A 13,177-nucleotide genomic window follows, 5' to 3' on the forward strand; every position below is an offset into this window, starting at 1 on the left:
CTGTACCACCATCCCTGGATCCTTCCAGGGTCCGTCCCTGGACCCCGAAGCACACAGTACACAACTTGCCAAAATGGATTCTACCACTTTATTCAGATAAGAGGTCACAAGCCACAGGACTTTAAAGTGCGTGAAATTCACTGGCAATAGAGCCGCACATATACCAGCCTCCCCCCGCCGGTCCCCACCACCTTGCTCCATCCATCATTACATGTCTGAGGGGGAGGGGTTAAGACCCGTCATTCAAAGGTGGGGGACAGCAGGGGATAAGGACGGGAATGCTGGAGGAACAGCAGTAGTAGTGCTCTGACACTGGGGGAGGGGATCAACCACAGTGATTCTGTACACGGAGGGAAGGGTGGGGTCAGCCTAGCCTCTCAAAGGCTGGATGTAATTTTCCCCCCATCTTCTCCTTATAGCCAGCCCCCAGCATTTCAGACAGCCCTAACTCTTCCTCCTTCATCTGCCTCTGGTTTTTCCCTATAATTTATGAGTAATTTGGAGCCCACAGTCCAGCTAGAGGGTGTCCCCTGTACACAATGCATACAGACCACAGCAGGTGTAGATTTCAGAATCATAGTGGGGGCTGGCCCAGTCTGGTGGAAAGAGGCTTCTGTCAGGAACTAGCTAGGCGTGTGCTCAGTGCTGGCTGCATGTGTGCCCACAAGTGTGGTGAGTGAGAGGATGTGAGAGAGTGTGTGTGTGTGTGTGTGCGTGTGTGTGTGTGTGCACGCACGTGCGTGCATGCACGTTCCACAAAAATCCCTAGGTGACAGTTTGGCCAGAGGGAACCCTACTCCTTGCTTCATGGGACAGCCAGTGGGGTTAGAGGAAGGGGGTGGTCAACACAGACTGGGGAAGAGAGGCTCTAATTCCCCAGAGAGAAGGGAGAAGCCCGCTCCCGTACCTAACACTCCCTAGGCCAGTCTGTACCTGCCCATGTCTTTTTCCCCAGCACAATGCTCCTTGTTCCCTGCAGCTCAGCACCAGCTGTTGACACAGGGGCGGCTCTCAGAGCTGGCGCCATTCTCACTCAGTTCTTCTGTTTCAAGGCAGCTCCTCCTGCCTCCACCATGACATAAGACAGAACTGAAGGAGAGTCTTCCACTGTCTCCTTCCCCCTCCTCCCTCAGGAACGAGATTTGGGCAGGGACCCCAGAGACCTCAGCTCAAACTCCACCTCAATCTATAGACCTTCTAAAGGAAATAAAGTGCTTTGCATGAATCCCAGAAAGAACAGCATCATGAACTGGCACAGGTGGCCGGCCTGCTTCTCGACACTTCAGATACCCTCTGCCGGTCTGCACCGCATGCGTGATGCCATCCCAAACACGTGCAATTTGGGAGCTCCTTGCCCACCTCCAAACACATACTGTCCTTTCCAACAGCAGGGGCTACAGACAGGAAAGTAATCAACCACTAACCTCCCCCCTCTCTAGTCCAGGCCTGCACCCCTGTACCCGGAAGAGAGGAGCAAGAGTGGCTCCCAGCCTCTAAGGGGAATGAAAGGCCTGAAGACAACTACATCTGCAGGGAACCAGAGCATCACACCCAGGCTGCAGACCCCCGCCCCCCACCCCCGTTCTTCAGTGGTGGCGTAACGCCTGCCTGCAGTCGCTAAGCCAGAACTTTGGAAGGGGCTGACAGGGCACTGGTACCTGCTCCCGGGAATCTGAAAACGTGTCTATCCATCTCCAGAGCACACAGAGAAGGTTTCTCAAAGCCTGCTGGGCCCCAAGCTTAGCAGTTTAATTACTGTCGTCAGGCTGGTTCTCACTCTCTGCCTGTGGAAGGATGGCACTCAGCTTTCCTTCTCCCAGCATTGAATATCTTTACTTAGAACCCACACTCTTTCAGTTTGAAGCCTGTCAGGAGGAAAGAGGTAGTAAGATGACCCATCTCCCCTCTGAGTTCGGTCTGTGCTGCCCGCCAGGCTCGCCTTTGACCCTGACCACTCATAAGCTCCAGGTACCAAACTTCACTTAGCCTGTCCTCTCCAGGTCTTAGGACCACAGAGAGATATGCTGGCAACCCAACTACAGAAGGACCCTTGATTTGGAAAGTTAGGGTAATGCTTGTTAGGAACCGTCCAAGTTAACTCCCGAGGCCCACAGCCTGGGTAGCTGATGAGAACTCAAGCGTAAGTCACCCGTCCCCAGCCTGTGCTCTCTTCCTCCGAGGCCTGAGATCGGTCTCCCACGTGTGCAACTCTCTCCTGGGAGCTCAAGCCCTAGCTGCCTCTGTCTCCCCTCTCACTGAGACAGTTTCGTCCCCGCTGGACACAGCTGAGGCCTCACTACAGAGGGAGCGGGTAGGGGTTTCTCGGTGTGGGAGACACATAGTGCAGGAAACTGGGGCAGCAGTGGTGTGTGCATGAAAGCAGGACAGTGCCGCTACCATAAGTGCTGGCGAGGGGCCCAGGAGGCCTAAAGGACATCGGTCTCCCTCTCGATCCCCACGTACTTGAGGGCATCAGCTTGGCTGTACCTGTCCCAAAGCAGGAGGAGGAACCAGGTTACTAGCAAGGCTTTTGGGATTGAAAATAAGGAGTCCCCTCCCGTTTCACTTCCCCTCCCACTCCCTACCAGCAGCTTACAAGGCTCCCGCTTCTGAGGCGAGGCATCAGAGATCAGAACAAAGAAAAAGCCTTGCCCACCATGAGATCTTCTCCTTCATCCGTATCGCTCACCTTAAGCCCCCAAATCAGTTTCAACAGCCACGCCTTATACCTCTACGGTCACTTCCCCAGGACTACTCCTGGCTGCCTCACCTGTAATCGAAGAAGAGCTCTTCACCAGCCTGAATCGCCCTCTTGGCGAAGATCCCAATCCGATGATCCCCATTCACCATGACCACTGAAACAGGATAAACCCAAGGCTAGATTTCTACTTAACTCCAAGTCAACAGTCAGCAGTGAGACTGGGCTGATTTTCTCCAAATTCCCAGTGGAAACATACATGAAGTGGAGTTAGAAAGTACTCAATGAAGGTAGTTGTCTCTCTGCTTTTAGATCTGTTATTCTGGCCAGTGATGGGGGAAAGAATTATCTTTAAAAGACTCATGTTTTGGGGAAAATGTTTATAGTGTATCCAGTGAAAAAAGCAGATTGAAAAACTGAGAAAGAGAGGCTCAAAATGATACCAGACGTGAATCATGGTTATCTTTGGACACAGAAATAACTCAGCTGCGAAAAAACCTGAATAATGGATAGAAATCATAGTAAATGAAGCATCCACCTCCCACCCCACCTCCCAGGTTACCGGGAGCTCACCTTTGGCGTAACAGTTGGGGTTCACTGAATGGTTTGCAAATCGAATTTTGTTTCCTTTCCGGGTAGCGTCCACTACAAAATCTGTATAAAGTAAACCAAGGAAGACCATGAGCTCACCAGGCAACTCTACAGCTTCCTGAGCCTGAGTCTGAAATCAACTCAACTGTAACAGAAACAATACAATGCAGGGGGGCCTCTGAAGCCAGCACACCCACAGGAGCTAGAAACCAGCCTCGTGTGGAAGCGCTCCCCGTGGGTGCCCCTCTTCTTGCTGGAAGCACATACCTCCCCTCCCATCTACTGGGGAGGGAGATTTCTGAGGTGTAAGTGCTCGGTGCTCTGAATACAAACACAACCCGGAAATGGAGGTTCTCCCAAAGCCAGTGAACTATGGCTCATGGAGTCTCTGAGTTCAGTTTCACCGCTGTGCTCTGAGCATCTGCTGGAAGACTCAGAGCTGACCTGAACCTGTACTACGACCAGGGGAATGTGGTAGCGAGACCTGCCCGAGACCACCTGGGGATGCGAGAGAGCCTCCCTACCGTTGTTGAGGTTGAAGAGGAAGCTGGACATGTACTTGTCATAGACCTTCCCTCGTCGATCAGCCTCATCCTGAGAGATGAGCTGCAGAGACAGACAAGGAACAAACAGGGGGATGTGGCTGTCTGTTCAGGGCACCGCACCCCGCCTCTAGAAAGGGCTGGGAGGGGGCTTATTGAGGACCATGATGAGAATCGTCGGACGGACAGCTCGGCTTCTTTCCTCCCAATCCCCACCCACCCAGGCTGACCAGCACTAAGGCTGACAGAGTCTCCTGCCCGCACCCCTTGAGTAGCCTGACTTGCCAAAAAGCCCAAGAAAGAGTGGTTGGTTTCAGGACTGCAAACCGTTCTGTGGCATCCCCCGAGAGGCCACATGAGAACTCAGCTGAGTTATTTAGAGATTAATTCACAGAAGTCTGGCCCACAGAAAATCAGGGTTTCTCATCAGTATCTCCCCAGATAAGAATGTGGGCCAAACCGATAGCACTCACCTCACCACAGTATTCAGAAATGAATTCGTTCTTCTGCACAGACTCCTTAATGAAGGTACCCCATCCGGCCACATCTGAGGGGGCCAGCAGCAGGTGCTGGGGAAGAGGGAGTCAAACCTCAGACTACAGGGCGTGTGCGAGCCAGTGGGGGATGCGTGCTGGACGTGCATGTGTGCTGCGGGGAGCAGGGTGGAAAGAGCTAGTAACTGTAAGAGGATCTGAAAACAGAAAAGGCTCTAAGCCATTGTGTTCCGGTGGGAGGTGGTGAAAGGAGATATGACACCCCTTCCTCTAGCCCTGGGGACCTCCTGGGCCTGAGCCCATGGAACTCACTGTGGGTGTCCAGTAAAAACAGACAATGTCAACGACATGGCCCTCCTCTCTGCTCCTCTCAGCCTGGCCAGGTCAGGGGATCATTTTTCTAATCCCTCAAGGGGACCAAACACTTGATTAACTCAGAAAGCGTGTGTCTGTTAGGATTTACCGACACTGGTGGACAAACTGCCTAAGGAACCAGTAGAAAGGGGCCACTCGGACCGTCGGTCCTTCCCACTCCATCTGGCCCCGAGTCCTGGGAAAAGCCCTCACCTTCTTGAGGCCACGCTGGATGCTGCAGTTCTTACAGGAGACCACCTTGCAGTCCCAGTGCTCCGAGGCCCCACAGGTGAGACACAGGTCGGGGTCGCACTCTCGCACCGCCAGGTAGCACGGGCACTGCTTGGTGTTGCACTGGGTCTTGCAGCGACAGCCGGGAAAGCGATTCTGACCTGTGCAGGGTGCAGGCGAGGGTAGAGAGAGAAGCCGCCTAGTGCTGGGGCTCGGGTTTGACTCAAGGGACAGCAGGGAAGTCCATGTTATGGGTTCAAGGGTATGTGGCAACAGAGGAGAGAAGCTGCCTTCCCAATAATCACATACTCAAGTGTTTTTCAGAGAAAATGGAGTGCCTACCAACATTCCTGCCTGAAAGTCAGAAAAGCAGCTTTGACTCTGGAGATGTGTTTCCTAGAGATTCCCTAACAATGCTCTCCCCTGCTTTGTTAGTAGAATTTGGAAGGGAGGTGGAGAGTGCCCCAGAGAAGAAGAAATCAGTGCTTTTCGCTGGTAAATCCTCACTACCAAAACAAGAATCATTTTCAGAATGCATCCGTTCTATCATCCTCCTCCACTCCTCCCAGCATGAACACCCATCCCTCCACTGTGGTTAAGATGGATATCTGCTCTGGGTTAGGAGGTGCTTCCAGCACAACTGCCTGGGCACCAAGGTCTGCAAGCTCTGGGGGCTGCCTTCATACTGCTCAGCCTTGAGTGGAGGAGGGCACGCGGGGATGAGACGTGAGAGAGAAGCACTCTGAGCCTCTGTTCCACGCTCTGCTGACATCCAGACTGACCTGATGCTAAAACTCCAGATATGAGACTAAAACAGACACACACAGAATTGTAACCTGTATACATTGTAAAACAATATCCTGGATAGGGAGGCTGTGTTTTTGCACTTTAAGGAAAAAGATTCCCCTGTTTCTTAATGCTGCCCTGAAAGGTGAAGCTGGAAAAGCAGCTGATTTCTGTGTAATTGTTGCTTTTAAAATCATACACATCAGGGTTTTAAAAAAATGGTTCTTCCAGATCTTAAGTATCTTGTTTTCCCTGGAGAATGCTTCAAACACAGCAAGGAGAATATGACAAGGCCCGTAAGCAGCAAAGGGCCTGGGGGGTGGGGGCCGGAGTGGAGGGAAACCTAGGATGCTGAGGCCGACTACTGCAGCAAACGGAGAACTCTTACAGTCAGGGTTGCACTGGCAGAACTTCTCACAGAAATTCTGAGTCATGATGCAGGGGCAGGTGCTGTCACAGGGCCGGTCTGGGTGGTCACAGGGCTGGTAGTTGTACACTTGGGTGGAGGAGTTATCTAGGAGAGAAAAGAACAGACAGGACACTGCTGTGCCCACACTCCCAAGCTGCCCTCCCTCCCAAGGGTCCAGTTGCCCCCATTCAAAGGAGGCTTGTTCTGATCATAACCTTGGACACACATTTAGCACCTGAAGTGAGAAGCAATCACAGGTGATGGTTCATAAGCTACAGTGGTGTGATTTGCTTTGTGGGGAGAGTGTGGAAATGGTCCAATCACAGGGCAGCTATTTTAAACACTAAACGAAGCCTAAATCCTGGCAAATGGCCCATGATGAAAGTCAGAGACCACAGGCCTGTGACTCTACCTCCGAAGAGGTCTTCTCGGCTGCAGTGAGGGGCTGAGCTGTTCTCAGCTGCTGCAGGGGGACCTGCAATGTGTGCGGAGGCCGTGCCGGGTCAACAAGTGCAGCCATGGGTGGGGCAGCGGGAGGGGCGGCCACAGGCTGCAACCTGAGCGGATCACCCTGGTGGAACTTACCTTTCTTCAGCTGAATTTTCCTGCAGTGAGCAGCCCACAGCCTGCAAGAGATGGTACAGCTCAGGGTCATGGCCCTGGGGAACTCTGCAGATTCGGGTAAGTGATAACATGACCTGCTCTGAGGGACTGCTGTCTGATGACTGGGGATCCTCCCCAAATCCCTTCACAGGAGGCCTGGACGTTGGTCCATGGAAGCTGGAGTCCATCCTACCTGCAGCAGGCCTATGCCTCAGGATTTAGACGTGAACAACACCCCTCTCAATAAACAAACATACGTAAAAGAACAAAAACCAGATGCAAAACAAAACCCAACCCTCTACGTCTATTAAAATGCTATCATTTCTCCCCGTCTCCTCTCCCCTGCCCTCCCTCTCTTTGGGGAGGTGGAGATGTGGGGGCATTTCAGGACGGGGAGGTTGAAGGGGAGAAGACACAGGGATTTCCTTCTACATCTAGAACTGGTGTCAGTTCCTTGGGGAATAAAGCCAGACAGAGTGTCGGACACACACACAAAACCAAAAGACAAAAAAAGACTTCCAACCCTAAGCAAAGACTAGCTAGAAGGCAGTGTTGTTATGCAACTTAGAAAAACAACACAAATGCCAAAAACAAAAAAACCAAAGACAAAAAAAAACTCTGGTCAGAGCTGAGAAGTGGGCACAGTGGTAACTAACAGCCCAGTGAGAATAAATGGCGGAGTGGAGCCACGAGGCTAGCTCACGTCCTACTGGCCGGGAGCTTAGACGGAAAACCAGTTATTTCATGGTCCACAGCATCGAGGGACAAGGGAAGGGCTGGTCCAAGGCACAGACCCACAGGGAGCACTGAGAAGGCTGGCCCCCCGCTGGGTGATGCTGAACCGATGGGCAGTGGCTGAAGAGGGAGGCAGCAGGGAAGTCCTAGGGGAGGTCAGAGCACAGGGACAGCCCGGCCATAGAAAGCCCTCTGTCCGACCCTTGCCTGTGCTTTCTCTTCTTCTTCTGTGAGGGGTTCATGAGCTCATCTGTTGGCAGCTTCAGGATAAGTGATTCTTTGACTGCGAACTGGAAGACCTGGAAGAGAAATCCAACAGGACCTGTCACTTCTCCTTGAGCTGAGTGGTCAGATAAGTGACCCAGCCAGGTGCTGGGCTTGGGAGAGTTCTGGAGAGCTCACAGGCCGATGCCTGAGCATCTTCAGTAGGGAGAGATAGAGTGGCCCTGGGACACTGGGTTACTGGCTCTGAAGTTAATTCTTAAGTGTTTATCCTGATTCGAGAAGGAGAAATACTGAGTACAGGTACAGTTTTCCCGGTCAGTAGCTTTCATCTACTGCTCTGCCTACCAAGCCCTGAGTGGGCCGATTCTTACCAACAGTATCTGCCTCTTCTTAGGAAGGGCAGCACCGTGTACCTTGTGTGACTGAGTCTGACGTGACCAGAGGTACCACCCGGCTAAGCACTAGCTCCCTCTGTTGGCGTAAAGATGTCAGAGCCTTGACTATTTCAGTAGGACAGCATTTCAGGAAGGCTGGTTCCCGTTCAACGTGCTGCTTCCCTTAGAGCGTTCGTTTTCCGCTTTTTCTTCTCCTTTTTGGTTATAGGCCCTCTTGAGATTCCGTGAAAACTATGAATCTTCTTCTCGGGAAAATACACACAAAAATGGTTTTGCACACATTTCTGCAGATTTTTAGGTCAAGAAAACCTGCGCCTTGGGGAAATAGATGTGAGCTCCAAAATGAAAGCAAACGGCGCTTCAGCTCACGGTTCTACTTGTTCTAAGTAGAGGGAGCATGAAGAACACGTCACAGAGACACTTTCAGAAGGTAGGGCGCTACGCGAGCAGGGCTCAAGCTCTGGCGTTCCTCTCTCTTTGGACAGTTTGGCCCTAACACCTGACTCCCTGTCCCTGTGCTTCAGTCTGTCTTCTCAGCGCAGGCTTTTCCTGCCTCCAGAGTATCAGCAGCTGCTATCAGATTGCGATTCTACAGATGATCTGAGTGAGATGGGCAAGTTCCAGGCCCAGCTCTCAGGGGTCCTATTTAGAAAATCTGATGATTCCACATTTGAAGAATACAGCAACTGAGAAGACTGATGGGTGGGGTGGGGTGGGGGCAGTGGCAGCTGCAGCTACAGAAGCAGGAGCAGCAGTGGAAATGCAAGATAAGAAGATCCCCAGAAAGACCCAGGAGTCCCTTCTAGGAAATGGGTCCACATTTAGAAAGAAAGGCAGGAACCAAAAAAAAAAAAAAGCTGAAGAGGGTAGAAACATCCAGAAGAGGTAGAGAGTGGCTAGAGACAGAAATAAGAATTCAGCAAGGAGAGCAGATCCCCAAACCTTGCTAGGCCTGGCATTCGCAGGAGGCCCCATGTTTGGGGCACCCACCTCATGGCCCAGAAGCACAGGCTCATGAAGGACTGAGCCTTAGAAAGCTTTTGTCCAGACAGGCAGCCTTACAAAATGGCAAAAAGGGGACTTCCCTGGTGTCGCAGTGGTTAAGAATCCACTTGCCAATGCAGGGGACACAGTTTCGATCCCTGGTCCAGGAAGATCCCACATGCCGCAGAGCAACTAAGACCGTGCGCCGCAACTACTGAGCCTGTGCTCTAGAGCCCATGAGCCACAAACCGCTGAGCCCACACGCCACAACTACTGAAGCCCGCACGCCGAGAGCCCATGCTCCGCAACAAGAGAAGCTACCGCAGTGAGAAGCCCGCGCACCACAACAAGAGAAAGTCCGCACGCAGCAACGAAGACCCAAGGCAGCCAAAAAAAAAAAGGCAAAAGGGCCACCAGAGTAGCACCTTGTTCTTGTTCCTTTCAGACAGTACCTGTTTGCACGTCTTAGTCCCCAGAAGCCTGGCTATTGAACAGAAGTTGTTGAAGTAGGTGCCGTGAAAGACTCGAAAAAGAGATTCTTCAGCCCCGGTCCACTCCACAGGCTCCGAGGGTGCTTCCACTACACAGAGCTGAGGTGGGGCCGGACTAGCCTTCTGTTTCGTGGGGGTCTGACAGCGAGAGTTAGCCTCTAAGAAAGGAAGAAATAAGAGAAACAGAAGAAGGTGGAGTGCAGTTGTCAGCAGTGGTGCGCCACAGACTCAGTACTTCATTCTAAAGGCAGAATCGTTAGAAACAAAAATGTTCCCTGTCCTTACTGCTTACAGGTGAACATGTGGAAAGAATGAACAATTTTATGGTAGTGATGTTAGGTGTTAGGCAATGATCCTGGGTTTACCTTGTGTGGAAAGAAGAGATCATTTTCTGTTCACTGTACCTGAAGAACTGGAGGCCCAGTCATTGCCAGTGTCCCTGTCACTGTCCCCTTCTTTGGTCTCAGCCACAGCAGAGGCTGAAGTGTTGGAACAGGAAGCACTGACCACGTGGTGCCTTCGCCGGCGACGCCCGGAGCACTTGGAGCGAGGGTTGTGGAGCATGGCATACTCCTTTGCTCCTTCCTGCAATGGCCATGTCACAGTTAGGAAACAGAACCAGGCCCAGAGCCACCACGTTGTTCCCGTCATCACAAACTATCTTCAATATCTGGGCTTACTTACAACGATGCCTTTTCTTTTTCTTTCTTTTCTCTGTACCACATAAGTATGACCACATGATAGTCTCTTAACATTCTAAAGCTTACAAACTTATACCTCTTCACAAAACAGCTGCCCTATAAAATAATCTTTAGAAAGATATAATCAATGCATCTATGCACCTTCAACTGTCTGGTGAGTTGTATCTTACGTTCATTTGCATGCTAGCTGTCTGGAATTTGAGAACATATTCTCCTGTAGATGAGAAAATGAGGTTCAGGGACTTCCCTGGTGGTGCAGTGGCTGAGAATCCGCCTGCCAACGCAGGGGATACGGGTTCGATCCCTGGTCCGGGAAGATCTCACATGCCGCGGAGCAACTAAGCCCATGCACCACAACTATTGAGCCCACGTGCCGCAAATACTGAAGCCCGTGCCGAGCCCATGCTCTGCAACAAGGGAAGCCACCGCAATGAGAAGCTCGGGCACTGCAGCGAAGAAGAGTAGCCCCCGCTCGCTGCAACTAGAGAAAAGCCCGCGCGCAGCAACAAAGACCCAAAGCAGCCAAAAAAAAAAAAGAAAAGAAAGAAAGAAAATGAGGTTCAGAGAGGGGAAGGGACCTGCTGAGAGCATGTAGTTAGTATTCCAGAGTAGGTACAAGAATCAGGGCTCTTGGTCTCCAGGCCTCACTCTTCCTTACATTTAACCACACGGTCTCTGTTTCAATAAGAAAATGTATAATCCCTGAATTTGTATAATATTCCTACTTAATTTTGGAACTTCCCTCCAAGTCAGTATTTTAAACTTGGAAGAATACTGTTTTGTTACTTTATAGCTACGTTTATTGTGGGGTTTAGTTTTGTTTTTTTTTAAAGACCAAATAACATCATTCAGCTTGATCATCTATCTTCTCACCAGACTTGGTTTCCAAAGATTTCTAGCTGTTTCTGAAAACTAAATCTACAAGTAAAGGATAAAGGTTTACCATTACTAAGGATATTCAGAAGGCCCTAAAAGAAATTCCAAGAGAGAAGTTTTGAATTTAATTGAATCTGATATTAAGGGCCTATGCTACGATGTGACATACACAAGATTCCAGGAAAACTACTGTGGAGAGGGCAATGTCCTTCTGAGTTATATAAATGCTGCTATGTTGACATAACATGGTGTTAAAAACAAAAAAGCATGGACTGTGGAGTTAGACCAGAGCTTGAGTTTCCTCACTGCCACACCACTGACATAGTAACAATCTTGAGGCAAAATATGTAACTTTTATAACCTATAGTTTCTCCACCTCAAGATGTTGTTATAAGCATGAAAATAAGATAATATATGTTAAGGGCCAGCCTACTGCTTGACACGTAGGAAAGCGTTAATACATATTACGGAAAAAATAAATCAAAGTCTATTTATTCTTTTGCTTTACCATATGGCACATTTTCCAGATTTTTATCCAGTGAAATGCTCTACCATCTTCCTTCTATTATCCCACTAAAGATGGTCCCAGAGGCACTTGGCTGTATAACCTCATTTTAATTGGTAGCAGAAATTTTATCAAGGTATTTTATTCTTTACCTAAGCTCACCCTGTTGTGTAGAAAGCAGAACTGTGTCTTTGGCAAGTCCAACTGAACCTATTCCCTTCGAGCTCTCAGTGTACCGCCTCCCCACATGAATGCAGGAGACTTTATGCCGCTGCATGAGGTCTGTCCATCGGGGAAGGGTCCATCTGGTTGATTAACTCACATAAGACATCAGCACCTTCACGTGTTATTCCTCCTACATTTATATGCATTTAAAGGGAGACAGCAAAGAAAATGGTGTCTCACACACACATACAGCTCCAGTTCAAACAACACAGTTTCAGACTCTGAAATCTGAGTAGCTGATATTTAGAGCGAGAAGGCCTTCAATGTTCTTCAAACCTCGCTCCACAAGACTAACTTCACAGTCCTACTGCTGCAGTAACTGGGAGCTCCTTAAGAGCAGAAGCCATGTTTCATCTGTACTGTGTGACCCCCAGGGTGCTACGTACCAGCTCACTTGGTTTGTGTTTCCTGGGGTAGAAAGCCCAAGGACCATTTCCTGCTCAGTTTTCAACAAAGTTTAACGATGGCAGAACAGCTTAAAAACGTACCAGCAAAAGGAAGCAGTCTGTGCCACATGGTTCTGGCTCAATCTTGATTTCTTTGTTCTTGCGTTTATATACATTAGGGGTGGCATGAAAAGCTGGAAAACACAAAACTGTCCTGTTGCCAATGGTTCATCCACTTGACAGGAGGGGGAGGAACAAAATTGAATTAGGGAGCTACTGCAGGAGAATTTAAATATAAACAGCTATCGTCAAGGTGCACAAAACCAAATCATTTCTGACATCAACACACTTCTTCCAAAGCTAGGGGGTACTCGGGGACAACTGTGTTGCTGGTTATTCTGTCCTGACCATGCAAAGCACACTGCACTATAACTGAACAAGAGAAAATAGAATGGGCCCTTTGTAAAACCATCATCAGATCAGAAGCCGGGAACTCTATCGGATAAACTGAAATAAAGAGAAGGAAATGGTGGCTGGGGATGGAAAACAGGAGAGCATTTCAGGGTCACCCCACTCACGGTGAAGGAAGCAGTCGTATTTAAAGCAGCGCCGGCAGAAGAGCGTGTGGAAGGAGTGCAGGGACTGCTCCCGCTGCACGGACTTAGCATTGGGGCCATCGATGTTGGGTGTGCACTGAGGGGGCAGTGCATTGGGGTCTGACATCTCTGTGAGCTCTCGATACCTAGTTAAGAAAAGAGAGGTGAGTTCCTTCCAAGGGAATGTTTGCACTGAGAAAATGCACACTGAGTAGTGACAGTCATCGCGAATGGTCTGCCAAGGGAGAATGGGCCTTTTTTTTATAGGTCTTGATGTATAACCAAGTGGGTTCACCACTGTAATTATGCTGGGCTCGGCGTGTGTCTGAAAGTAAAGGGAGGCAAAGATT

The 13,177-nt window shown here is 50.1% G+C and overlaps 1 protein-coding gene across 5 annotated transcripts in view; it reads right to left on the reverse strand.

The window, feature by feature from the left end:
* Window positions 1-74: 74 nt before the first annotated feature.
* Window positions 75-13,177, reverse strand: part of EZH1 (enhancer of zeste 1 polycomb repressive complex 2 subunit) — a 31,948-nt gene continuing 18,845 nt past the window's right edge. For 3 of the 5 annotated variants that reach the window (XM_067715142.1, XM_067715139.1, XM_067715140.1), the window contains 13 exons: window positions 12,810-12,973; window positions 12,334-12,425; window positions 9,943-10,123; window positions 9,500-9,696; window positions 7,651-7,742; window positions 6,691-6,731; window positions 6,085-6,210; window positions 4,893-5,071; window positions 4,305-4,400; window positions 3,814-3,895; window positions 3,272-3,352; window positions 2,771-2,855; window positions 75-1,865 (listed from right to left, as the gene is read on the reverse strand). In XM_067715142.1, the coding sequence (XP_067571243.1) occupies window positions 1,802-1,865; window positions 2,771-2,855; window positions 3,272-3,352; window positions 3,814-3,895; window positions 4,305-4,400; window positions 4,893-5,071; window positions 6,085-6,210; window positions 6,691-6,731; window positions 7,651-7,742; window positions 9,500-9,696; window positions 9,943-10,123; window positions 12,334-12,425; window positions 12,810-12,973 (1,480 nt within the window). In that variant the 3' untranslated portion in view covers window positions 75-1,801. Of the gene's footprint in view, window positions 2,488-2,770; window positions 2,856-3,271; window positions 3,353-3,813; window positions 3,896-4,304; window positions 4,401-4,892; window positions 5,072-6,084; window positions 6,211-6,690; window positions 6,732-7,650; window positions 7,743-9,499; window positions 9,697-9,942; window positions 10,124-12,333; window positions 12,426-12,809; window positions 12,974-13,177 lie in introns of all 5 variants that reach the window. The other 2 variants (XM_067715143.1, XM_067715141.1) reach the window with 1 other exon arrangement.

This window comes from Pseudorca crassidens, chromosome 19 (genome assembly GCF_039906515.1).
Source record: "Pseudorca crassidens isolate mPseCra1 chromosome 19, mPseCra1.hap1, whole genome shotgun sequence".
NCBI lineage: Eukaryota > Metazoa > Chordata > Mammalia > Artiodactyla > Delphinidae > Pseudorca > Pseudorca crassidens.